The 27278-nt window shown below is 47.5% G+C and overlaps 1 protein-coding gene across 1 annotated transcript in view; it reads left to right on the forward strand.

The window, feature by feature from the left end:
* Window positions 1-27278, forward strand: part of TRIO (trio Rho guanine nucleotide exchange factor) — a 409289-nt gene that overhangs the window by 372604 nt on the left and 9407 nt on the right. Inside the window, 16 exon segments of the mRNA XM_037798879.1 lie at window positions 869-935; window positions 2153-2256; window positions 4055-4124; window positions 6118-6207; window positions 6754-6846; window positions 7548-7598; window positions 7791-7868; window positions 8849-9040; window positions 10430-10607; window positions 12752-13575; window positions 17603-17850; window positions 19284-19422; window positions 20261-20288; window positions 20487-20649; window positions 20853-20974; window positions 24288-24366. Of these exon segments, the coding sequence (XP_037654807.1) occupies window positions 869-935; window positions 2153-2256; window positions 4055-4124; window positions 6118-6207; window positions 6754-6846; window positions 7548-7598; window positions 7791-7868; window positions 8849-9040; window positions 10430-10607; window positions 12752-13575; window positions 17603-17850; window positions 19284-19422; window positions 20261-20288; window positions 20487-20649; window positions 20853-20974; window positions 24288-24366 (2526 nt within the window).

The following is a 27278-nucleotide window of genomic DNA, read 5'->3' on the forward strand; positions in this document are numbered from 1 at the left end:
GGCTGCAGCTGCAGTTGCTGTGGTTTTATTGGTGTCTTATTCTTGCTTTCCATCACTCATATTTAAAAGTCATCTGTCACTTCTGGTGAAGAATTGCTAAACTTCCTATTGTGTTCTTAGTCGTGAAGGAAAAACAAGGCCACGTCAAGTTAGAAGCAGTCCCCAAAACGTGACTGTCTTTCAAACATACCATAGTGGTAGTGGCCCTTAGTCCCAGTAAAGCAGCTTATGGTGGAAAAAAAGAGAAAAATCGTACAAAATGTTTAAACCTGCCTTTGGAGGAGGAAACCCTGTTAGGTGCACAAGGATGAGGAGTTCATTTTATATAGAGCCATCCCTCCAGCACTTAGGGTGGCTTTGGCTCATAGGAGGTGCCCTATCGGCACCAGTCGGACGAACAGACAAGCAAATGAGCAAAACGACAATCCTTTTTAGGCCAGTTGAGGAACTGATTGTGGAACTGTTTTCTAATAGCTGAGCGGCTTAAGCAGTTACTGAACCTTACAAAAATGAACACTTCTGAATGGTGTGATCCGTCCCAAGGTTTAAACATCTGAGTTGCTTCCTGTGGTGTGATGCCTCTGTGGTCAAGTTTGTCTCAGCTCCTCATTGCCATCATGCATTTGGTCAGAGCCCAGCACATGTGCATGTACCCCGGTGTCTCACAGCCTCCGCAGCACTCGTGGGTCACCCTGTCAAACCGCTAGGTCACTTGAGACACAAGAATTCAAGGCCCAGTTATGCCAGTTCAGTGTATTACTACACAGTCCCATAGGGGTCTGTCCTGGCAGAACAGAAGTGCAAAAGAATTCATTTGGGAGAAACACCAAACATTTGAGTTGTAAACACTGTTTTCTCTCTCTTCCAGCTATGTTTTGCAAGAATTAGTGGAGACAGAGCGCGACTATGTCCGGGACCTGGGCTACGTGGTTGAGGTATAGGTTTTCAAAGATTTAATAACCTTGTATCAACCCCACGAGCTGCCCACAGAGGTATCGTTTTAGACTGTTTAAAACTGATACTTCTCAAAAGCTTTAAAAACATTTTTGGCCAAAATAAGCAACCCACAAGGTATTTCTGAAAAATAGAATTTCTCCTCTTAATAATCTGTATTCAGTTGTAAATGCTTCTTTTTGGTACAATGCATATTAATGTGATCATTTTTTTTTCAGTTGAATTCTTAAATTTATGATATCCAACTGATGTATTAATTTTTGGGGATCTTGCCCTTAATTGTTTTGCAAGAGTGGTTGACAACAGTCATTGTGGCCCAGCTGTGGATTCAGTTCCATCCTGAGTTCATTCACCTGTGTTGGGAGCTTGGTCCGGGGGCTCAGATCAAATGCATTGCAATTTTGACTGGTCACCAGATGGTCAGCGCAAAACCACTGTCTTTTGAATTGGATCACGGGCCATCAACAGGCTTATCCGTGCCATTAAGTGCAAGTCATAATCACGTGACTCATTTCAGCTCATCAGAAAGCTTCTTTATAATATTAAACTCCATCACATATTCTTTCGGCTTTGAAAATAAGTATATTACGATTGTTTGGAGCACATATCCCATTAAAAGTAATGGCATAAAATTAATTATGTAACATGAAAATAAGTAACTTGAATACTTAGGTTCTTCTTGTACAACTGAATTCCATTTAGTTAAATAGAAGTTTCAAATCACATTTTAGTAACCTATTTAGTCAATTGTTAAAATCAATCTATAAAAAGAATATTGTTAAATCCTTATTTAACAGATATGTAAATCTGAAATGAAAAGAAAATTTTCTATTTATATGATATAAATGCTGCCCAGGAAATACATTTTTGACTGAAGATTTAATTTTTACAAAGTGCTAAGATGATTTGTTTTATGAAACCATTTACATTTATTTAAACTCCTTCAGTTTTTTATAAGAATTTTCATCTATGAATGCTACAAGTTGAGGGAGAAAAAAATTACAGCCAGGAATCCAAAAGTATATTTCACGTGCCAGTTAATGACATTTTTCATAGAGGGTTTTTGTTTGTTTATAGTAAAGAATTGCTTACAAGACAGCGTTTGTGTCTGTTTTCTCCTTTTGACTGTTAAACCATAAAGAACGACTCAATTCAAACATGCAACGAAATAAACTTATGTTTAAATATCCAATTATAGGGCTACATGGCACTTATGAAAGAAGATGGTGTTCCTGATGACATGAAAGGAAAGGACAAGATTGTGTTTGGCAACATCCATCAGATTTATGACTGGCACAGAGAGTACGTAAAATAGTTATTATGCCTAATATTCTGCAAAGCGTGTAACTCGCTAAACTGCATCACGTCAAACAGGCGAGGATGTTGATTGATGCATCTCATTTTATCACCCTTGTAGTGTCAGACCGGTAGTGGATACAAAGGAAACATTGCGGCACAGAGTAGCTTTGTAGCACACTCAGATCCCGGTCTCCTCTTTGTGCAGGTTCCTCCATGGGGGTGGCTGAAAGCACTGGCCCCCCGCCCGCCTGCCCGTTGGGGGGGGGGGGGGGCAACCTAGTCCTGACTCTGAGCCCCTGGCTTCACCTCTTGGTGCCTCCACTCCTCTACCCAGCGCCGATCATAATGCCGCCCAGCTCATGGGTTTTGGGGTGAGGAGTGTCTGGACTAACACGTAAAGCACTTAGGACAATATCTGCATAGAGTAAGCCTCAATAAAGGTTTTGAACTGACGTTAGCATTCCAGCCACCCTTGGCTAAATAAGTTAGCCACCCTTGGCATAAACACAAACTGTTGGAGGAGTTTGAAGATACTCATTTTTCCAACTCCGTTTTAATGGAAAAACTAGATAGGACTTCCCGGGAAAGCTCAAGTTGCCCTAATCAAGCAGGAGGTCCGTGCAGGAGAGCTCTCCTCACACATCTGGTCCCTTGTGGAGCTCTTGGTTTTAAAACACCTCATCTGTGGATTGTTTAGTTCTGGTCCCTGAGGTTTAAGTGGAGCATTCCGGCCACACTGCTCTGTTCCCTGTGACTGGGGCAGTCCTCCTGCTTTCCCACCTGTGTGTGCACCGCGGCTCCTGCTGCTCGGAGGCACTGCCATCATCCCCAGGATCCTGCCCACTGTACAAAGCCCAGGCCGATGCGCACATCTCCCAAAATCAGACCAGAACGGTCGGTCATGCTCTCTTCTCGTTACAGAGCACATGTGTGCATTGCTTTGTAAACTCTAAAATATTGTTCAACAGTAGGGAGGTATTGTCATGGCATGTATCAAATAGAGTTTTGTTTTATTATTTCTATGTCTGTCTTCTCTCTCCCAGCAGAATGTAAGACCCTTGAACCCCAGGTGTAGGGTGTTTATTTTCAGATCCCCCATAACAGTTGATGCACTTGGTCAGATAAATTGCCAGCTTTAGAAGCAGCACTTGAGTTTATGGCCTTTACTTAAAGTCCTCAGTGAAAGCAATTTAAAAAGTGATATTTTATGCTATTATTTAGGCTTCTGCTCCCAGGGCTGACTTCTTAGGCTGTGACAGGGAAGGGGAAAGTGACTCAACACTTCTGGGATGACTAGACCCAGAAACTGTTATGCAATGATTGGCTTCCATCTGCCCCAGCGTTTGGATGGTGTATATAATTATCCAATTCGAGTCTCTTAGAAATTACCATGGAATGAATATGAAATTCATAGGTACAAGGACCCAGTTTTCAGGAATAAAAAATGGCCATTGGCTTTAAAATATTTATTTTTCACTCAGTGTTCAATCAAGTATATTAGTGCTTATTTCCTTGAAAAAACATGAGACAAAAATGTCATTTTTCCAAAGGAAGTGATGTTTCCAGCCAAGGATTGCTCTAGTTCTATCCTATCTTTTTTAACTGTGTCTCATTTTGCTTTATGGGCCAGGAGGCTATGTCCTAACAGAATGTTTTCCATGTACCTTATATCCGTTAGGTATATACTTTGTGCTACCTAATTGCTCATGTCAAAACAGAGAATTTTGAAAACATAACCCTAAATCTAAAATTAGAAGGCCAAGTTAAAAATGGTTCTAATATTTCCCCCCTTTATGTTCAGCTTTTTTTTAGGAGAGTTGGAGAAGTGCCTTGACGATCCAGAAAAACTAGGATCCCTTTTTGTTAAGCACGTAAGTACAATAGCATTACTTACAGTCTGTTCTGTTATCATCATACTTAGTCACTGGTTTGTCAGATTGAAGGAGATTTTCTTGTAGTTTACAGAAGTGCATGTGTTAAGAATAATCCAAACTGGACTGTATCAAGGAGTTGGTATTAAAATCCCCTCTTGCTTTTCTGCATGTAAATTCTCTGCTTTTCCAGTCACCCGGCCCCAGCTGGATATTTCGTTAACCACAGTAGTATAGGTTGGTCAGAAGGTAATCAGAACCGGGCCCAAAGCTGTACCGTTTGGGAATAGCTGTGGCTGAACAGGTGTTTGGTGGCGATATGCCTACACACATGCATGGCTTTAATGTAATAGTAACGCATGTCTGCATCTAAAATAAGTGTGCTAATACTAAAGATCTTTTTCCTAGGGCAAATCCCTATATTTTCAGAAAAAAACTAGTGACAAGAATTTTTGCATTTTTACAGATCTCTTCAATTCCTGGCTTTAATAGAAGACATTATATATAACAATAGATAAGAGAATGTATGCTTCTGCATTTAATGTATTGTGATATGTTGTTTTGGTTGAAGCATGTGAAGAAAGTCCAGTTTCACACAGATATACACTTGGAAAGGGGGGGAGTACTTTAATAGCCTTTTCAGATTATTGTAAATGGTTCTCTATGGTACTATGCCAAAACTCCACAAGTGATAATTTCTTAAAGGTTAGTTGCCACATGGAACCTGAAAACCTAGCAGTGAACTTTTCCCTCACTGTTACATTAAAATCCACTGGATTCTCTGCACTTTGAAAGGATATTTCCCCAGAGCATGTTTTGTTTTCATCATGCATTGGTCATTTGGAAACTACTGGTTCACTGACTTAGATCTTCCAGATGTTGTCACATATCACACAATACCAAAAACCACATTTGTCCGTGTCACCACGTCTCATCAGAACACTTTTTAAATATTGGGAAGCTATCAAGTTCACAGTGACAGAACATGTTTTCCAGAATTCTAATGCTTTGCTTGAAAGCTCACATCTTTATTAACAAACGCTGCCGCTGTTTATGTTTAAGTGACAGGCTTATTTTGTTCAGTTTTAAGAAAATGTCTCCCAGATACCCAAGTGGGAATAATTATAGTTGGCGTCCATCGTCCCTTCCAGTAAAAATGGTGTTGCATGAAAATAGCAGTTGGTTCGGCCCAAAACTGAGTCACACAAGTGCTTTTCCTCAAGACAAGTGTCGTTAGTCATCTGAGGTGGTGTGCAGACTTCCCATTTTGTCACAAGAATACTAAAAAGATATGTACTCAGTGGTTGAGATTTAATAAAATGAAAGTTTTATATTACTTTTTCAAGGACATTCTTAAATGAAACTGACTTTTTGCGTTTTTTGTTGTCGTTGTTTTGTTTTGTTTTTACTATAAATGTTTGGTGGGTGAAGAATGCGTGCTGCCAGAAGTTTCACCCACCATTGTAAATGTCAGCACAGTGGAAAAGGCAAATGATTTTGTATGATTTAGTATGATTTTGAAAATAGTTTTGACCTCTTGGATCCCTTTAAAGGGCCTTGAAAATCCTCCATGAGTATTATTGGATTTAAGGAATTACTCATTGTCTCCTTTTTTTCTCCTACCTCTGGTATTTAATGTTAAAGAACATTTTTCTTTAATGAGGCAGCCTTACTGGGGCTGTTGGTGGGACTGAGGGAGGGTGGGGTAATTCTTCATTTAATAATGTGCAGAGTGTTCTTTCACTGCCTCTGTTATTTGCTGTGTAAAGTGGGGGGCTGGCATATCTCGGGGAGCTGTGGCCAAGGGCTGTTTATGGAGCCGTGCTGCAATTGGTGACAGGTGCCATGATTTGGGTGCTTCCGGGAGCCTTTGCTGTGCAGCTTTGTTTTGCAACAATTCTCTTTATTACTGTGCTGAAATGAGTCTGTGCTCTTATTTTCCAATTGGACTTCCCAGTGTTCTAACCCAACTGTCTGCCTTTTTCATTCCTAGGAGAGAAGGTTGCACATGTACATAGTTTATTGTCAAAATAAACCAAAGTCTGAGCACATTGTCTCAGAATACATTGATACCTTTTTTGAGGTAAGACACAAGATAGAAACAAAGTGTTTCTGAACCTTTTGTTTGATTTCCAGAAATTAAAATATCATTTGTTTCTCAGGACATTAAGCAATCCTCAGAAAATCAGCCTCAGTGACAAGAGTTCTGAATACAATCTGTGGTCCCATCCTTTGGCATTCTAAGACTGGGGTCACTGTTAAACTTGAGGGGTTTTTGTCAATTTTAAACTTGAGGCTCCTTACAAATTCAGAAAAACGCATGATCTGAACTTTTAACCTCATTGGAGATTGAAATAAAATATATGTCTGCAATGAGGCGTAAAAGAAAGCAATTGAAAGAAGGCCTTTAAATAAGCTTTAGAGACTGTTCTGAAAAGCATTTCAGAAAGGTGAAAATATAACCCTTGAAAATCCTGAGAAATAGTATGCACTACTTAGTTTAAACACTTCTGTTCTTATTATTTTATTGACTTCACTATAGTTAGCCTTTCTGACAGTTGGGAGGACTAAAGCTTTGCCCTTTAAAAAACAAGACTTAAGATCTTTTTTTCCTCTTTTAAAACCACAGGACTTAAAGCAACGCCTTGGCCACAGGTTGCAACTCACAGATTTGTTAATAAAACCAGTGCAGAGGATTATGAAATATCAGCTGTTACTGAAGGTAAGGAAATGGGAGATGTAAATTCTAGTGGCAGGAGGTCGTTGGGTGAGCAGACAAGACTTGATGAGGCAGAGTGAGGGAAATATTTTTTATAAAAAAATATAAAGCTGTCTTGTCACTTCTGATTTTTAAATATTTTAAAGAAAATTCTAAAAATGTTAATATACTGTGTTTGTACTTTTTCATTTACGTCAAGTTCTGAATCAAAAATGTCAATAAAAGTAAACTTTTTTCCCCACCACAGCACTTTGAATACTAATGATTTTTCTTTGACTCCATCGACCTTAAATAATTTCTCATCTTCTTGATGTCATTGATAAAATCTTAATCCCTGCGTTTTCCTCTGTTGGCATTGCAGTAGCTCCTGATTGATGTAAATTCATAAGCACAACTAAAGGCGAATCACACATTTCCATGATAAAAAGTGACTATTTAAATATATTGCTTTTCCTTCATCTCTGAAACTCAGAACCTGGATACAAAGCAACTAGAGCTTATCTCAGAATAAAAGCAGGAAACATCACCTGCTTAGACAGATTTGGGCTTCCTTTGCTGGGCCACAGTTTGAAATCCATGTCAGAGCACCTTTTAGTTGTTTTCCAGGGAGGAAAAATGAGAAGCGAGAGCTGAAGTTCCGGGCCCAGAGCCGGCCTGGGTGACTGGCGGTCAGCGTCACCCTTCTCCTCTCCTCTCCCTTGCAGGACTTCCTCAAGTATTCCAAAAAAGCTAGCCTGGACACGTCGGAATTAGAGGTACTTGACCCCGCACTGTGCCCACCCGCCCCTGCTCTGTGTCTCAGGCTCTGGGCTGTCCCTGGGTGGTGGTGGTGGTGACAGAGTCTCTAGGGTGCCTCTTGGTGGCCCTCTGCACCTTTGAGGTTGGGGAGGGGAGGAATTGGCCCCAAGACCTTCCCAGCGGCCGCTGACACCCCTGCTTCCCCGCAGAGAGCCGTGGAGGTCATGTGCACGGTGCCCAAGCGGTGCAACGACATGATGAACGTCGGCCGGCTGCAAGGATTCGACGTAATACGGACACTTTGAAATTGCACCTCGGTTCCCATCACTTTCTTTTGTTTGGGGTTCTTTTCCTCCACATGTAGAAAGCTGATCTTTTTGGCTTGGTTTTCTTTCTTCTCTCACTTTTCCTTTAACCTGATTGACATTTTTGTTTCCATTTCTTTTCTGTGCACTTGATTTGCCATTTAGGACCTTCCCCTGCCTCAGAGCCCAAGGCCTCATTACAGAGGCGAGCAGGGCTGGGGCGTGGCTCTCGGGCCTCAGCTTTGGCAGAGCTGAGCTTTTGTTCCCTGGCATTTCAGACCCTGTTAGCTTTGGATGTAGCTTTGGATGGAGGCTTCTCCCCATCTGTCATCCCGAGAGCTCAACTTCAGGGCACAGTGCTCACTGTTAGTCCAACAGACGTTCGTAGGGGCCTCTAAACTGCTCATCTTACCCTAAAGATAATCAGAGCCATTTTTTTTGTTTTGTTTTGTTTTGTTTTTGTTAATTTGACTACTGAATAAGGAGATGCCGGCTCGTTGGGCTCTTTTGCTAGAGAAGAAGAGTTTAACATTGTCAAGCTGTGGTTCTCAGACTCGAACACAGGACAGAAGCTCCTGGCGGGCTGCCGGGTGGCGGTTCCTGAGCCCGCCCCACTGGCTGATGCTGACACTATGGGTCCAGGCCTGCACCCCGAGGACCTCTGCTCATGCACCACAGTGAAAGGGACGCTTTAAGGTCCCACTAGACTTAGATTGTCACGGAGGCCAGTGATTGACATGCAGGGTGGCGAGAATTTTATTTAGATAATTGTTCCATTTGGAGTGAAGAATTCGTTATGGTAAAAGGTTTTTTGTGTTTTGTTTTATTTTAAGCTCTATATGTTCCTAGAAAAACCCATTGTTCTGTGGGAGGAAATCTAAGGGAAACAAAACTTGAGCTACCTTAACTTACACGGCTACGTTTTCTGCTCCTCTCCCTTCACCCCCTTCTCCTTGTTTTAGGGTAAAATTGTCGCCCAGGGTAAGCTGCTCCTGCAGGACACCTTCTTGGTCACAGACCAGGATGCGGGACTTCTGCCTCGCTGCAAAGAGAGGCGGGTTTTCCTCTTCGAGCAAATCGTCATCTTCAGCGAACCACTTGATAAAAAGAAGGGCTTTTCCATGCCAGGATTCCTGTTCAAGAACAGTATCAAGGTAACGTGTTCTGTGTCTCTCTCATGTGCTCATTCGTGTTCCTGTCGCCCTGGTAACAATAGCCTGATCCCTTGTTTATTACCTACTTAGAGAATTTCCTAATGCATTTCAGAACTTCAGATTCAGCCCCATCCCTCTCTTCATCTCTTCCTGCCATCTGTGTTCCCCCAGTGGCCCGGTTCCCACACGTCTCCATCCGAGCATAGCCATTCCTTCCCAGGCATGAGAAAACCTCCTCTTGGCTGAACTCTGGGCCCCACCCTCTCTAGGACAATGTGAAACAGATTTAAATTTGGAGGCACAGATTTGGAATATTTCTCCACAACTAGAGAAAAAAACCTAATTCAGCGCCCTTATTCATCCATTCAGGAAGGATTTATTGTGTACTCATGCTAGGCATGGGGGCTGCAGGGTGGAAGAAAGAAAAATAAAAGACAAACATGTAAGATCATTGCAAGTGGCCCTAAGTCCTGGGAAGGAGACAAACCAAGGGTGGGGCTGAGAACAGCAGCAGGGGGTCCCAAGGCCCCAGCGGACGGTCCCTGTGTGTCAGCCCCGCAGGCCTTGCGCTCTGCATCCTCTTCCACTTGGCTCCCCCTCCAGCTTCTGTGGGCCCCTCCAGCAGCCTCCGTGTGCATCGCCCTGGGCGGGTCTGTCCATGGGCACGGCCTTCAGTCCTGGGGAGCACTAGGTAGTGCCACGGGAGGGACTGTCTGAGGGGGAAGCGAGGCTGTGGGCTGTCTTATGGCCCCCGTCCTCCTCCATCTACTCTTCCCCTCCCCGCCCCCTCCCACCTCACCCTCCTCCAGCCCTGTCCAGGCCACCGGCAGCGCCTGGCCCTGTGGCCACCTCAGGCCCTGTCGGGCACAGGCAGCAGACGGGTCTCCCATGTGTGTTCTCACGGCATCGCCATCACATCAGCTTTTTACCTGATCCCGTCTCAACAGAAAACCACCCCATTGCCGTAGAAGTCTGTTCTACACATTATTTTATGTAATGTGCTTCCTCTGTGAATCCATTGTACACATCTCACTTGTTACATCACATACGATTTTATGATGTGTGTTATGTTTATATTCAAGGTTTTTACAATAGTGTCAGCTTACTCTTGGAGGGAGTAGGGAATAAATGCTGGCTCGCCTTACAAGAGTTTTGAAAACAGGTAGTCCCGGCCCACATTTCTGAATTGTTCTTCAAGCTACCCTTTAAACTCCTGATCCCCCCCATGTCTAAGTTAAAAGAAGCATTAAGAGACTTCAGGATACCTGTTCCTGAAGCAGCAGCAATGACAGCTCAACCAAAACATGGTTGTTTCAAGCTTGAAACACTGGGTGAACATTTACTTGGCATTTGACCGGTGAGAATCAAGGTTCTGGAATTTCTTTCCAGGTGAGCTGTCTCTGCCTGGAGGATAATGTGGAAAACGATCCCTGTAAATTTGCACTGACCTCAAGGACAGGTGAAGTGGCAGAGACCTTCATTTTGCATTCGTCCAGTCCGAGTGTCCGGCAAGCATGGATCCATGAAATCAACCAAATTTTAGAAAACCAGCGCAATTTTTTAAATGGTAACGTATGTTCTGTCACTGTGTGTGCACTTTCCCTAATGTACACGTTTCTGTTTCTGTTCTCTCTGCAGTTGCACACGAACAGCGTGCTGTGTCAGGCCCTGTTCTGTGCACTGCACATGTGGCTTCCTCACTTCACCTTCACAGTGATCATCTGTGCCCTCTACTGTCCTTCCCATTTCACAGCTGAGAATGCAGAGGCACAGAGTGATTGCTGATTTGCCCAAGGTCCCACAAGTGGTTCGTGGTAGAGTCAGGATTCAGAACAAGCCACCTGGTTCTCGGCTATATGCCCCCTGCCTCTCTCCTCTTCCCCTGTACCCACACAGCCCTATGGCCATGTGTGTCCCAGGACCTACAAATCCCCTGTCCTGGCAAGAGAAGGATGTGTGGCAGGAGATGGAACTGGCCAAAGATGCTGGAGACATCACAAGTGCTACTTTAGAATTTGTGCTGAATTGTGTTGCAAACCCACACACCCCTCCTCCTCCATTAAGAAACATGAGGTGGCTGTATCCTTCCTGGCTTCCAGGACACGAGGGATTACAGAGGAGTTACAAAACAATGTGGGGGCAGTGACTTCTCAGCCAAGAAGGTGACCATACTAACCTCACGTTGCAAATACTTACTTTGACTCTTGACATCTGTGACCTAAAACTACACACTTCTCTTTGGGACCCCAACTTTGCTTTTTATCTAGTGATCGCATCCATGTTCAGTGTCTGCCCCCCAGTCCAATAGGATGTTTCCATGTTCTCTGTCACGCAATAAAACCACCACCCCCGTTGCAGAACATTTCATGAACCAGATACACAGGCACCCCGTGAAAAAATCAGGGTCCCACCGTGTTTCTGACCAAATGGAACCAGCTGCCTGGGTGTCGACTCTGGGTGCCAGGCTGCTCATGTTTTCACACTTGCAGTTAGACTCGAATGCATTTGGAAGCAAAGTGGGTGGAGATGGGGAGTGGTGTCTGTGTGGAAGAAGCTTTAGCTGCTGTGGCTATGACTGACTGCACACCTCATTAAATACAGTTTTATTAAGTGGTAGCATTAACTACCAATCCATAGCATATAGCTATTGGGAAATATCTAAACTTCTATCATATTCTTTAAAATAAAATGAACGCCCCCCAAAATTGCCAGCTTGATCAGGCTGAGATGGTAACGTTTCCTTGACACCTCCTTAGTCTGGGTAACATGAGTAATGCACATCACAGGGGGTGAAATGAGGCCACAAATGTGGTGGCAGCCCCCCCTTTTCTCTCCCCCTATTCCACAGCCAGCATGGAGTTTGTAAAATGTCACTTGGCTCCAAATGCTTTCTTACGCTTAGCCAGTGCATCCCGGGCGGGAGTGCTGTGGTGTTTCTCCAAGGTTTTACCACTGTGAGAATTCCTGCGTTGGTGTTCCCTGTATTTTATCTGGCAAGTTTCCTATGATTTCGTGCAGGTGATTATGTAAAGAAACTAAATCGCTAAGTTGAGAAACAGGACAGCTTGTGGAGTTCTTTTAACTTCCCAATTAGTTCAATCTGCAAAGCAGAGGTGGTCTACAAAGCCCCCTCCACACGTGGCAGCTGGCATGCTTCTCTGCGCTCAGCCAGCTGCTGCTTTGCCTAAGCTGCTCTCTGGTTTCAAGAAGACATTTCCCGAAGCCAGACTGGCCTTTCCCACCCCATGAAAGCCTGCTGGTGCCTGGGGGAGCCTAGTGGTCTTGCCGGAGCAGCTCTGTCATCCTCCCTGGGCACTGGCACCTTGCTAGGCTCAGGGAGCAGGGGCCAAGGGTCTGCTGCCCTCTCCTGGGTGGAGTCCTGGTGGGCTCTGTCCTCGCCCACTCTGTTCTTGCCTTAAATGACTGTCCCCTTGCTCACACCCCTGGTTTCATCTCCCAGGCCATTTTAATTCTTTAATCAACAGGAAGCAGCAGTTAAGACCCTTGCTTTTCCTTTAGGGCTGGATGGTGTGAAGCTGCTGGCTCTAGGACGCTGGACTATTGATAGATCATCTTGATTAGAAGTTGCCTCAGTTTCCCTCTGGCCTGACTGTGGGACCTTCAGGATACAGCGCTTCCTGCTGCTTCGTATGTCCCTTTTCCCGTTCCTGGTGCCCCAACTAACATCTTCTGTGCCTTGCTCCTTTCCAGCCTTGACGTCGCCCATTGAGTATCAGCGGAACCACAGCGGGGGCGGCGGCGGCAGCAGCGGCGGGGGCGGCGGCGGGGCTGGGGGCGGCGGCGGCGGCGGGGGCCCCGGCGGCGGCAGCAACCACGGCGGGGGCGGCCCCGGCAGCAGCAGCGGCACCCCCAGCTCGAGCAGGAGCAGGCCCTCGCGGATCCCCCAGCCCGTCCGACACCACTCCCCAGTGCTGGTCTCCTCTGCAGCCGCGAGCCAGGCAGAGGCAGACAAGCCGTCAGGTACGTGCACCCCCAGCCCCTCGCTGCCTCCCCCCAGCAGCGGCCCGGCCCCGGAGGCCGGCCCCGGGCAGCCGGCCAGGCCCCAGCCCGGTGGAGGAGGCGAAGGTCCCGAGCGAGAAGCGGAGCCCATCCCCAAGATGAAGGTGCTGGAGAGTCCCCGGAAATGCGCCGCCGGGGCAAGCCAGGACGGAGCCCCCAAGGAGGCGCGGGGGACCCCCGAGGACGGCCGCTCGCGGAGCAGCCTGGGCTCCCTGCCCCTGGGCAAGCCCCGGCCCGGGGCCACCTCGCCTCTCGGCTCTCCGCTCTCCACCACGTTCCCTTCTCTCGGCAAGGAGCCGCTGCCCCCCAGCAGCCCCCTGCAGAAAGGGGGCTCCTTCTGGAGCTCCATGCCCGCCTCCCCCGCCAGCCGGCCCGGCTCCTTCACCTTCCCCGGGGACAGCGACTCCCTGCAGCGGCCGGCGCAGCGCCACGCGGCCCCCGGCAAGGACACGGACCGCATGAGCACCTGCTCCTCGGCCAGCGAGCAGTCGGTGCAGTCCACCCAGAGCAACGGGGTAAGCGCGCCGCCGCGCCGCCCGCCGCGCGCCCTGCTGCCTCTGCCCCGCCGGCCGCTCTGAGCCTCCTGTCGCCGTCGCTCTCCTCCTACTAACTCCCGGCTCTCGGGCTGCGCTGCGACGCGCCACTCTCCGGGCCTTCCGTGCACTCACCGATACACACTCGCGTGGCTGCCGTGTGCCAGTGCCAGTGCGAGCGCCAGTGCGCCTGAGCGCGCGCCTCCTAACCCGGCGCCTGCCGCCCGACGTCTACTAACGCTCCCTGCTTGTCTGTCTCCTCGCTAAGAGCAGATCGGTGCCCTCCTGAAGGCCGCGTCTCTAAGCCTCTCCGGTTTACCAGCCAGCAAAATCTCTCGGAACTTCTTTTTCAGCTCCTGCCTTCTTCACACACAGTTTTTTTTACCCACCTCCCTCCTTCCCCGGAGGGGTCGTTTTCCCTGCTCCCTATGCCCCGTTTAAATTAAAATCTGTACACTTTAAACTTTCCATTCATTGCTTCGTTTTGCTCTTTTATGCCTTAAATTATCTTTGCAGCATTTTTTACTCACCTGCTGAAAAAAAAAATCCTTTGAGAAAACTTTCAACAGCAACACAAAGCAAACTAAGCTGACAAAATGGGGGGGAAGGAATCTATCCCCTGGAAATATTTGCTCCCCCCAAAGTTTCACTCGGGAAGAGAGACTTTAGGGCCCCTGGAGCCGGAGCCTCCCGCAGCCGTCCGGCAGGGGGCGCCGCGCAGGCCGGAGCTCGCCGTCCCCCGCCTTGTTCTCCTGCAGAAGGGGGGCTGCGGTGGGGTTTCCCTCACTCTGTGTCTTCCTCACTCTTCTCCCCAACTGCTTCCTACCTGGCGGCTGGCCTGGCCGGTAACACTCACCTGAAGGCATGCATGAGTGAGCAGAGCTGTTCTCGTGAGTGGATCTCTGATCTCTTTATAACTTTTTAAACTTCCCTGAAAGGGTCTGTGTGTCTATATATTAAAAAAAAATCTGGCTTTTGCATGTATTTCTAGTTCTTCTAGACCTCTACTAATGCCGTGTTTGGGTTGACTCATTCTTGCCCTTTCCTCCTTTTTTTTTTTTTTTTTTTTTTTGTTATATATCTCGTTAAACTAAGTCTTTATATTTAATTGAAGAAATCATGAAATGAGTCCTGATACATTTGTTTTTACTTGAGTCTTATTCTCAAAATAAGTGGCCAAGGCAGGCATCGTTTGTGGAGTCATTATTTATGTGTCCCTGTGTCTTCCAGAACAGTGAATTTTAAACATGGTTAGGTAGGCAGGAAGCAACACAGCACAGGCTTCCATTTGAGAAGGAAAGAGACCAACAGCCAGTGCAGAGCCCCATCCTGCAGCGCCTGGGCTGCCACCCTACCCCTGATGAAATCTGTCTGTTGGTATCATCTCTTGTGCTTGTGCTGCCTGGAACAATTTCCATTAAGAAAGAGAGGAGTTTTCAGAGTCTGTTTTCCAGAATTCATACAAATACTCCAACCAAATAGCCAATGCTCGTCTTCTCTGAATGTTCAGGAGCGTACGCGGAACTAGGGCTGCAGGCTGGCTCTGTCCTCGGGGATTCACTCCAAGATAAAGGCAGTAACATGTGCTTGCAAGTTTTAGGCTGTGAAGCTTGTCTTATGTTCCTGCCTCTCACTTTTTCTGATGTATTAGGAGAGAAATGGCCACATGGTGTTTTAGACCACTCAAAACGCCTTGCAGAACTGCCCTAGGGACCTGGGAAGACTGCCGAAGGCCTAAAGCAGGGATTTGGAAAGGTCACCAGGAAGCTGAAGGGTTTCCAAGAAAGGCTCTCCCTGCCCCCACCCACTTGGGTCATCTTATCTACCCAGTGTCAGCAGGGCCTCCTTCCCCCTTGACCGCTGCCACGCGTTGTCTACACTCACAGCAAAGCAGCTCTGCCTACCCCCCACCCTCCTTCTCCCCCACTTCACATGGACATGCAGAAACTTCTGCTGAGCAGGAGTGGAGTGGCTGCAGACCAGCCTGAATGGTGGCTGTGCCAGCAACTGAGTCAGGGCACACAGCACTTGGGTGGCTCTGGCCTGGCCTCTTGGCCCACCCGCTGGGCAGCCTCACAGTGCCCCGTCCCAGCCCCAGCAGCCTGGGCAAGTGGCTAAACCTCCTGCATGTCACACCCACTGGCCGAGTGGTTACGAGAGTTACATGAGGCCAATTCTAAGCGTCTAATACACCACCTAGTACGTACGTCTTATTATTGTGGCAAAATACTCAAAACCATGAGACCAAAATTATGAGACTTAATACTCAGCAGCCTTGTACAATACACTGTGGAAAGCAGCTACACCACAGAGGCTTTCGTCTCAATTTTCTGTAAAATTTGTTTTTGAAATGTCAAAGTTGCTTTTGAAATGTCAAAACTACAGGTGTTCCTATAGAAGTAAAATACTGAAGTGCAGGCTGAGACCACATAAAATGATAGAAATGAGTACCCAGGCCAAGTCCTGCCATGAGCCAGGATCCCTGGAGCTGCGGGGGCCGCAGGCAAACAGTTGACATCCACAAGAGGTGGAACAAGCAGACTTCTCGGCAGATGCAAGGATCAGGAGTGTTGGAGCACCACCATGGAACTAGAATGACAGACCTGGTCCCCGAACGTCCCAGTACGTGGCCCATTGGCTTTCCCAGCCGCTGCCTCACAGGAACAGAGCAGAGGAGGGGCGAGGAGGGGTCTGCTGCTCGTGGCGAGGAGGAGCAGACCTGAAACCCCAGCCCGTCACCTGGCTCAGGTCAGGTGTCTTCCAGCCATGTCCTGATGCCAGTTCTGTAACACTGGGCTGAAGGGCAAGTGTGACCCAGGACGTCACTGGAGTCGTGGGAATCCACAGACCCTCTGCTGGACCCCTCAGGAGAAGCCCCTGAGTACCAGCTGAAGGAGCAGGGCCACTCCACACAGTTGACAGAGGGCACGGGGCAGGAGATGGCCCAGGACTTGGCAGCGGTCTCTGCTCTCTCCTCCCCTGGAACCGAGAGGTCATTTGTTAAGCAAGAGCTTGGGACAAATATTGGCCTTTGTATTTCTTCAACTCATCAGCTGAAACCGCCCATTTGGGAGCCCAGGCAGGTGGCCTTAAGAAATCAAGATTTTGCTTTTACAATCTTACCTCGTTGTCTGGGTCATCGAGCACTCATCGAGTGCCCTCCATATGCCAGTCACTGTGATGGACGTGAGAGGTAGAGTCCTGCTCCGGAGAGAATCTGCACTGCAGGGCCGCGGGGCGAGGGTGGACAGGCTTCCCGTGCCAGTGTCTGTTTCCCGAAGCCTGTGTGACCGGAGTCACGGGGAGCAGGGCCACACTACACTGATGCTGGGCCCCGTGTCCCCACAGCAGCAGCTCCTTCTGGCCCTAATGCAAGCTCACCGGAGGACCACAGAGCAGCTCGCCAAATACACAGAATAGCCGTTGATTCACTCTCCAGATATTCTACATCCTTTTTTTGGGAAGGAAAAAAGATTTGGAAATGTTTAGTTGGGTCAACAACTTATAGTTCTGGAATATACTTTCTTGACAAATGTTTTTTCTGGTGGATTTGAGGACATCTCCATCATATAATCTGTCACTGAACCAAAAACTACTTTTTGTAGCTGTTAAACTTAGTAAGCCTTTGTTTCAAATGAGCACGTTTACAGTCACGTTTTTGTGTTTGAGTTAGGAATAACCTACCCTGACATCAGTGCAAGGATTAGCTGTTGCTTTGAAGGTGTGAGAAAGATCCTAAAATAATCAGGCTTCCAAAAATCAAGCATCATTGAGGTGGTTTTTTTAAAAAAATTGTTCCCAAATTGCTTTCTAGAGAAATGCTAATTTTTTCAATTATTGAAAAAGGTACACACAGTGAGCTAGAGGGAATCCAAAGAAACAGTTAAAAGTGCCTCCGTGTCAGTCTGGTAAGCCCTGAGCTGGGCCGTGTGGTGGTACAAGTGGACAAGGCCCTCGGGTCACGAGCATCTCGTTTCAGTTGGTTTTCCCCCCGTCTTTCCCTGCACAGAGTGAAAGTAGCAGCAGTAGCAATATCTCCACCATGTTGGTGACACACGATTATACGGCAGTGAAGGAGGATGAGATAAACGTCTGTCAAGGAGAGGTCGTTCAGATTCTAGCCAGCAACCAACAGAACATGTTCCTGGTGTTCCGAGCCGCCACCGAGCAGTGCCCTGCGGCCGAGGGCTGGATCCCGGGCTTCGTCCTGGGCCACACCAGTGCAGTCATCGTGGAGAACCCTGACGGGACCCTCAAGTGAGTGGCCAGGGAGGGGAGGAGGCCCCGCGGGCCCGGGACCCAAGGACCAGGGAGGGACACGGGTCCCTTTGGAAGACAGTGGCATTGCCTCAGTCGTGCAGGTGCATGTCTTACCGAAGGGTGTAACCCCAGGTGGGGGGGGGGGTCCCTCCATATTCCAGGTGTGTTCAGACAGGTTCTTTCACAGCCTGCGTTTAGGCACCCAGGCCTTTTTCAGGTCACGAAGTGGGGCACAGCAATAGTTAGTCCTTGGAAGTCTTGGGTGGGGGGTGAGGACTTTCTGAGGACCCGTAACTCCTCAGGAGCAGTCATTCCATAAACTGTAGGTCAGAGGTGGGCAGCCCCCCATGCTTAGCCTCGTATGTCCTGGAAGAGCCACTTAAGGAACTTGGAACCAACTCTGCTGCACTAAGCATTATGTTAAAGAAAATTGAATTCCATCTCATAGAACCTGTCCAAGGCAGAACTCTCCCACCTCCGTCCCTGGACCCCAGCCTTCAGGGGCCTGGCCCCAGGGTTCTGGAAGGGGCAGAGAAGGGAATAGGGCAGGCCCTTTCTAAAAGGCCTGCAGCCTGCCTGAGACTATTCTTAGAGGGAGAAGGGAGAAAATGAAATGCCCTGCTGCGGCAGAGGGCTGGCTGGGGGAGTGCCTCCCTGCTCGGTTTCTGGGAGGGGAAGCAAGACAGGAGGCCATGAGTTTTGAAGCCTCCACAGGCTTCGGCCAAAAAGATCAGCCCCAGAGGGACTTAACTCCGGGGTTTTGCTCAGTGAGCGTGGTTGCGCCCTTGGCTACATTTGCAGTGGAGGCTGCCCCAGCGTCTCAGCACCACTGGGTGGGGCTCCCGACACTCCCCGGGCCCCAGGCTCAGCCAGGCCACGGGCCCAGTGCACACGCCAGGCTCCGGGAGACTCCGGGTTTGGTGCTGGCTCTGGGAGCCAGGCTCACCCGGAGGTCCTGGGACAGCACAGGTGCCGGGCTCAGCGGGGGCTGCCAGCGCCAGGTGGGTTCTGGGTTCTGCACCAGCTCCCAGCTCAGCTTAGCGCGCGTCTCAGAGGGGGACGGTGGCCAGCGCTCAAGCTGCTGCGCTTTGCTCCTGGTTACTCATTTGTCCTGTTTCTCCTTAATAACGTAGAAATATTTTATTGTCGTATATCATTGAAAGATCCCATTTTATACTATTCTCTCAAAAAATGATCTTAGGCCTTTTTGTATTTTAATTCTAAAATTTGATTTAAGAAATTAGTGGTTTTGCCCCCTGGCCAGTGAGAATCACGGGAAGTTTTCTTCCACAAGGATCACTGTTCCTAAAGGATATTTGGTCGCCCTCGGTGCATCCAGGTTCACTGTTCATTTCTTCGCTAGTGCTCTCGGGTGCCATTTGTGGAATGTTGGAAAGATACGGCACCAACAATGTTAACTCTTCCCCTAGGAAGTCAACGTCTTGGCACACAGCACTCCGTTTAAGGAAAAAATCTGAGAAAAAAGACAAAGACGGCAAAAGGGAAGGCAAGTTAGAGAACGGTTATCGAAAATCACGCGAAGGCCTCAGCAACAAGGTATCTGTGAAGGTGAGGACGGGGTCCCCAGGGGCCTCCGTGTGACTCCCCAGTGAGCAGAGGGGCCGGGGGTGGGGGGCACTCGGCAGAGCAGGCAGCTCCCTCCCCCGGCCCCTCTGCGCTGTGCACGGCGCCCTGCCTGGTCCTCTCCGAGGCCCCTGGGGGACCAGGCTGGCTGGCACCCGTAGGTGCTCTAGTGGAGTGTGCCACACGTGCCTGGCCCACAAGGCACCAGGTGAGCATGCACACACTTCAGCAGGTTCACACCTGTCTTACAAAGAGCGTCATTAGGTGCTAGGCGAAGCAGGGATGTGATTCTCGGAAACAGGACGGCTGCAGAGAAGCCGTGGCTCGGACTTCCTGGCCCGGGTGCCTGCCACACACCGGAGAGCAAGGGATGGGTGCGGAGGCAGACCCACTGGGTGACAGATTCGCTTGGGGCTTCTCTGATCGGCCTCAGTCCTCTGTAGTCAGATTGCCTTTGACCTGTGGGGGGTTAGGGCCTGGAGAATAAGCAGATATCTCCAGTCAGGGAACTGGCTACTCAGCTGGAGGAGGGGGATACAGGAACCAGCAGGACTTGCCACGGGAGGAGAAAAACAGACATCTCCACGCTGAGCAGCATTTGGTGGGCATGGGAAGAAAAATCACCCAAATTAATGTGACTGGAAGCCTCCGCGTGCATTTTAAGGCCATAAAAACAAATGTGGTCTATTTGGATTAATGCCCAGGCAGGCCAAATTACATTTCTCTTCATCTTTCAACAATAACTATAGCCCTGGGGTGAAAGCAATATATCTTCAAGTAGCACATCGTTTTGATAGACACCTGTTTGCTTTTCCCATTTCAGCTTCTCAATCCCAACTACATTTACGATGGTGAGTCCCATTCCTTTCCTTCCAGTCTTGGTACTTGTAGCTGTGGGAGGGTCCAGGGCCCTGCAGGGCAATGTGGGAAAGTGGGTTTTCCATGGCGCTCTGGGCTTGGGCGATGCTGTGGGTCCTCCTCGTCCGGGCGGCCTCGGTGGGCATGGAGGGGACGGGGGTGACCGGCCTGTCCTTGCTCATCTCTTGCAGTTCCCCCAGAATTTGTCATCCCTCTGGGTGAGGTCACGTGCGAGACAGGGGAGACCGTTGTTCTCAGATGTCGTGTTTGTGGCCGCCCCAGGGCCTCCATCACCTGGAAGGGCCCCGAACACAACACCTTGAACAACAATGGCCACTACAGCCTCTCCTACAGGTGAGGGAGCCCCTCGCGGTCGGGTTCGCTGGTGTCCTCGGCTGCCCCCAGCACTCAGCCCGTCCCCAGGAGGGACTGCATCCATTCCCAGGTGTGCCACACAAACCACCTGTGACCTGGAGGAGGGGGCCAGGCGTGGCCCGACAGGAGGCTGGTGACGGGGGAGCCGAGCCCTCTGACTGGTGTGTTCTCTCCACGGGCAGTGACTTGGGAGAGGCTGCCCTGAGGATCGTCGGCGTGACCCCAGACGACGACGGCATCTACACGTGCATCGCTGTGAACGACATGGGTTCAGCCTCGTCCTCAGCCAGCCTCAGGGTTTTAGGTAAGCTCACGTGGGCGAGGAGGTGACGTGTGCCAGGCTGGCGTAGGGCAGCTCCTTCAGGAACCTCCCCACTCCACGTGGGCCAAAGTGAACAGCAGTAAGTCCCTCCTGGGCTCTTCCGAAAGAGCTGGAGGCTAGTCTCCTCACGGGGTCAGGGAGAAGGACCAGGAATAGGGAAGGAGGACGGTGAGGGCCTCGGCCTGTCCGCCGTGTGGCACTCGAGCCTCTAGTTGGCGCCAAGATGACTTCTGCTCTCTTGGTCCTTAAAAACCCATCCATCCTCTTAGCAGATCATCCAGGCAACACTGGCTCCAAGAGAATCAGATCTAAGTTGGTCCCATTTAGCATACATGCAGAAAGGAAAAGGAGGTGACGTGAGGTGACGGGAAACACGTGCGGGCTCTGTGCAGGCATGTCAAACCCCAGCAGCTGCCCACACGGGCGGGTTCCTTCCCGTCCCTCAGAGGCTTGCCCACAGCATCGGCTCGGAGGGCATCTGCAGAGAGAACCCCGCGCTCCACTGCCCAGCAGCCCTCAGCTCCTCAGGGCAGAGCCCACATCTCAGGGCTTTGTAATTCCCTGCTGCTGGCTTGACATGTGGTAGGTGCTCAGCAGACAGCACTTCCCGACCCGTTTCCAGCGGCCGTTTTGTGGCAGGCCAGTTAGGAGTGCCGGGCTGCTGAGAGCATTCCTCCCACCCCCAGCTGCTCCACGTGTGGGAAATAAAAATCCAGAATAAAAGGCAAATTGAGTCCTGGAGCCCTGTGTGTACAAAATAAACAGAATTTGCCTTTGAACTCTTATCCCAGGTACTTTAACCTCATTAACCCATAGGGGTAAAGAATTCTGATTTGGGGATTATGGCACAAGAAGGAAAGTAAATCTTGCATTTGAGGTTCAATGATCTTCTTATTTTAAAACCATACCACATTATTTAAATTTTTTTAAAAATTTCAACACAAGGGTATCACAGAGATTATACAGGTGATTCTTTTTAAAAAATGAATCACTATCAAAAGCCAAGAAAGTCTAAGGAGATACAAGACTACTCATACCCTGGAAACGTGAGTGGGAAAATAATGGAAAAGAAAGTGTGTGTTCACCTTGATCACATAAATCCCCTACAACCCCTCAAGGTCTTCGGAAGAATATCCTCTTAGCTTATCACATAGGCCATCCCCAAAAGGCCTTACTGTTTTCAAACTGTCCTCCTTGAGAACCCATTTTATGTGCAGTCATCAGTAATTTGGTGGTTGCACTTTTATTTGTACGTGTTGAGCCACGGGATACTAGCGTGCTGCCCTGTCTGTAGGGAGGCCATGCCCCCTTCCCCAAGCCATCCGGAGCCACAGCCCCTACTTTTTTCTGTCCCTTTGTGCCTCCCAGAGCCCCCAGTTACCTTCTCACATGTTTGGGAAGTAAAAGGCATGTTCCAAATCCCTCCCTGTGCCAGGCGGGGAAGCTGGCGGACAGTGTCTCGTAAGGCTGCCGTCTGGGCCCCAGGAGGGAGCGCGAATCTCGGGGAGGGAGCTCTGCGGCCTGAGGACAGGGACAGGGCCCCGTAATTCTTCCATGGAAAGGAAGCCCTGTGGGGTCACAAGGCAGGGTAGTGGGGCCTTCGGGGAGAAAAGAGGGGTGCAATTTAGACGAGGCCAAGGAGGCTGCTGGACACTGATGTTCCAGCTCTTCATCTGGTTGATGGTGAAGGGGGGGGTGTTCACATCTGCGCCCCCTTCTTTGGGTGTATGATGCTTGAATAAAAGCACTACCTTAAAATTTTAAAAAACAGAACATTTCAACAAAAAAAGAGGGAAAATATTATCTCCATGTAGACAGAAGTCCCGTATTTCTCAGTGGGATTTGGTAAATGTTTCAAAATCTCTTCATGAAATAACTTTATTTTTATAAATGAGACTCTATCTATAATTCTTCATCTGGATGGTGGGAGCCAGAATTCAGAAAGCCTTCTAGGTGCACACATCAGAACTACTAGCCTTACTGTCTGAAACACACTCGAAAGACGTTTAGAAATGGGCTCCCGTGAACAAAAAAGAGCACAAAGTAAAAGGTGTCCTTGGTTTAAGAGATTAAAACAAAATCTGCTGCTTTGTGTATGTGTCTTTCAGTGAGAATTTATTTAGTGCTTTGTGTGTGCTGGCCCCATTCTGGCTCCTAGGGGGACTCCCAGATGAATCAGACGTGGCTCTGACCCTGGTTTACGGTCGAGCAGAGACGAGAGATGCTTTCATAGCACTACTGCTAGGCAAGATGCCCGCAGGGCTGCAGGAGGTGCTGACTGCCATGGGAGAAGATGGTTGCAACCACAGGAGCATCAGGGGAGGCTTAGTGCAGTAGGTGATGGCACCCCACAGAGCCTTGAAAGACAAATCCCATCAGGCATGGCTTAAGGAAATGCCAATCCAGGTGACCACCTGGGCAGAGATGAGAAAGCACAGCCCAAGTGTCAGGTTATGCAGATGGTTTACCTTGGCCAGAGCAGAGGGTGGGCGAGAGGGCGAAGGAGAAATGAGTGGAGGGAGAGGCCAGATCAGCGAGGTCCTGAGAGCTGGAAGGCCATGGAAGGTTGGGGACACGATCAAAGCTGCGCTGCCCGGGCGTGTCTGGCCGCTGGCTCGTTTGATTTGGAACAACAGCCTTAATTACTCCTTGTACAGGAAGAGGAGAGAAAGAACTGCCTTGTTTTCCTTGGTACATATAGAATGCTACATTCATTACAGGTAACTTAAAAGCGACACTTGTATACATAGAATGTGGTCCATGTTTGTAGCACAGTGATGGCTTATTAACTGTGAAACCACGTGAAAGTTAGTTAATTTAACACAGCACAGCCTTGATTTCTCATGGCTGTGAAGGAAAACATCATGATGACCGACCTGCCGAGCTTTAAATCAGTGTGGCCGGGTCATTAAGAGGGAATTGTTACAGCAGCACTATCCAATAGAAATAAAATGCAAGGCATGTACATAATTGTAAAATTTTTCTAGTAGCCATATTCAAAAACAAAACAAAACAGGTGAAGTTAATTTTACCAGTAAATTTAGTTTATCCCAACACAGCCAAAATATTTTTATTTCCAACATGAAACCAATATTAAAATATCATTAATAAGATACTTTACATTCCTTTTTTAAATACTGTGTGTTAGAATCCAGGGTGCATTTTTCAGGTCCAGCAGGCTCCCCTCAGCCGCTGCGTCTCCCCTGTCAGCAGCTGCCCCCGGCCTCGGAGGGGACCCGCAGGTCCGTGGGGCGCCGCGTGAACCGGCCTCAGAGGGGATGCTCTCTCGTTGCAGGTCCAGGGGGTGACGGGATTGTGGTGGCCTGGAAGGACAGCTTTGACTCCATCTACAGTGAGGTGGCCGAGCTCGGCAGGTACGATGGAAACCCCGGGCCTTCGGGAAGGGCAGACGGCGAGAAGCAGCCGCCCCACAGTAGATCAGTAACACTGAGCGGCACGATGTACCAGCAGCAGGGAGTTATGTGGTCATCACTGAAACAGAGCCTGTCACTGCCTTTCCTTGCCCCATATTTAATATCTTAAGGCCAGGAGCACCCGTTGTGTGTAACGAATTCACTTCTTTCCTGGGCGTCTTGGGCCGAACCAGCCAGGTACTATTAGGTTCAGAACCATTCAAGAATCCACACAATGCAGCAAGTTAAAGTTCAAGTGTAAACTTTAAGATTTATTAGAGGAAGAAAGCAGGTGGGAGCCAGCAGAAAAGAAGGAAAAGATAATGGCTCCCACTCTCTATCTGAGAGCAGCATTTTTTAATGAAAAAAGGAACCCACGTTGGGTAGGGTGTCTGCTGTGATGTTCTGTGCTTTGATTGGGTGAGTGTGTATCTAGTTTTGGGCTGATTGGTTGGTAGAATTCTGAGACAATATTCTTTTTAGGAAAGCAGCTGTGTTATCTAGCTAGTGAGAGCAGACCTTTTTGGTTGTTTATTTTATAGGCATATCTGACCTTACCTTACCCGCCTTTGAGACGCTACTGTGGCTGGGACGGCCTTGACTAGCTTTGAACAGCCTCATTCTTTAGTTTATGGGGCACCTGTTTTCTGTGAGATAAGCTGTGGGGCCCCTGGGTTCGAAACCCCTTCTACATGTTAGTTTCTTCTTCTAGGATCTAACATTCCTGCTTTTTGCTTTTGATAAAAATGGGCACAGGTCTGGCTGCATTAGGGTTAAGGCTTTAAGTTAGCTCAGGGCAACTTTTTGCAGGGGCTGGGGCATCGTTTTTCTCTTTGACTGCTTCTGGCTGGGCGGGGTCGTAGTTGGGGATAGTTGCTTTGAACTAAGCTTTAGCATTATTAATTTATGTCTGGATATCTTCTGCTGGAACTGGCTGGTAGCGAGGCTCTTCTTATGGTAGGAGCAGACCTTCAAATTTTTGTTGTAGCTGGAGCATGTTTTCGGAATTTTGCTGGTAAGTTATGGCTGCTATTGACCTATTGATAAATTTAATTAGACATTGTAAGAGGCAAGGAGCAAAAAGAAAAATTAATATAAAGATAATTAATGGCCCAATAAGGGGGAGTAGAATAGCTCGTACAGGCGTGGAGAAGAATGAAAGAAAATTTGATACAAAGTTTTTTAACTAGGTAGAAGAGAGAAAGCTGTTCGGTTAGCATTTTCTTATTTTTAGGTTTTTCTTATTTAGGCTTGCTTTTTAAGGTTTTGATTATGAGACTGTATGGTTACATCCCTCATATTTTACCATTGGCAATGCTGGGAAAGCTCTTGGGAGTAGAGAATAAGTTTTTGCTGTTGAGATTAGAGCAACAGCAAGTTATGTTAACAAGGGCCTTTTATGGTTAGAATAACTGGTTAGAATGATAAAGCTGCTTGAGTGAAGTAATTTTAATGAACAATTTTTTCTTTTTCTCTATTGGCTGTTGAGGACTATATTAACCATTTTTAGCTAAAGAATTATATTGATTATTTTGTATTTATTTAGCTTTTAAATTTTCCTTTTTTATGAGACTTTTATTTTTAAGAAACGGTATCTTGTGAGCATCTCTTATAAAAGGGAAAGTGGGCGGAGGTTTTTTTCTTGTAACTGCTTTTTGCTGAGCAAGGGTGAAGAGGTTTTTATATTAATTTGGAAGATGTTTTAGACATAAACTCACAGATAGAATATAGGCAATAATAAGATAAGCAAATGACAGGCAAAATAAAAATTATGGTAATAAGGGCTATTTTCTATTTTATGGTAAATTTATTAATTAAGAAAATGTATTTAGTTTATTATAATTTTAACATTATTTTGCATATGATTTAATATTGAAGAGACTTTATTATATTTATTTGGTATATATGTATAGCACTTAATGCTAATTAATGCTTAAGTTTTTCCTGAGCTGCACTGGGTGTTGAGTTTACGGTACCATACATGCTGTCCCCTCATAGGAGCAGGCTTTGGTGTTAATTATTAATTGTTTTTAGGTTTTAACCACATCACACTGGCAATTACAGCTTCAGGAGGTATCTTCTTTGTACAGCTGTTGTAGCACAGCATCGTTGGTCTTCTGGGAAACAGGGCGGTGGGCTTTAGGGTTCCATTGGGCTGTTTCATATTGCCCTCTGACACTATGCAGCAGAGTCAGTCTGGAGGCAGTGTTCACTGAAAAGCCAAAGTGAGTCTTTTATGGTAGGCAGAGGCAAAGGTGCCTGTAGTAAAAGGTGTTTGCAATAACAGCATGTGTCCATTTACTTCTGGAGCACATCCATGTGATGCTGTTGACACCCTTATAGCTTTAGGGACCACAGAAATGGGTCTTACCAATAACTCTGATGGGGAGAGAGCATGCAGGCCCAGTACTAGGAGCTTGGTTTAAACATGCAAGCACTTCAATTAAAATGGAGGTCTAATTTTTCTTTACATTTTTGTAGGATTATGTTAGATAATGGGTAGAACATAACTTATATACTTGCCTTGCTTCTTTTAAAAGTTTTTCTTTGTTAAAGTTGAAGATGAAGCTTTGACTTGTAGCTAACTGCAAGTGCTTTTAGAGAAGAATTAGAGTAAAACAGTGTAATTTACAAGGACATTTGCCTGTTTTTGTGACAGATAACACTTTAAAAATAACTGAAATTATAATTAGCATTACTATATTGTTGTTTGATGTTATGCACATCAGTAACTAGAAGAAAGTTAGAAGTTTTTAATTCTTATGACATTGTCTAAACATTTCTTGTGCAACTTATAACATATTATATGAATCTAATCATTTTTAGTAGTTTATATATTTTTTTTCCCAAGGTGAAAGAACAAATTCTTTGTA

The sequence above is a fragment of the Choloepus didactylus genome, chromosome 11 (assembly GCF_015220235.1).
Source record: "Choloepus didactylus isolate mChoDid1 chromosome 11, mChoDid1.pri, whole genome shotgun sequence".
NCBI lineage: Eukaryota > Metazoa > Chordata > Mammalia > Pilosa > Megalonychidae > Choloepus > Choloepus didactylus.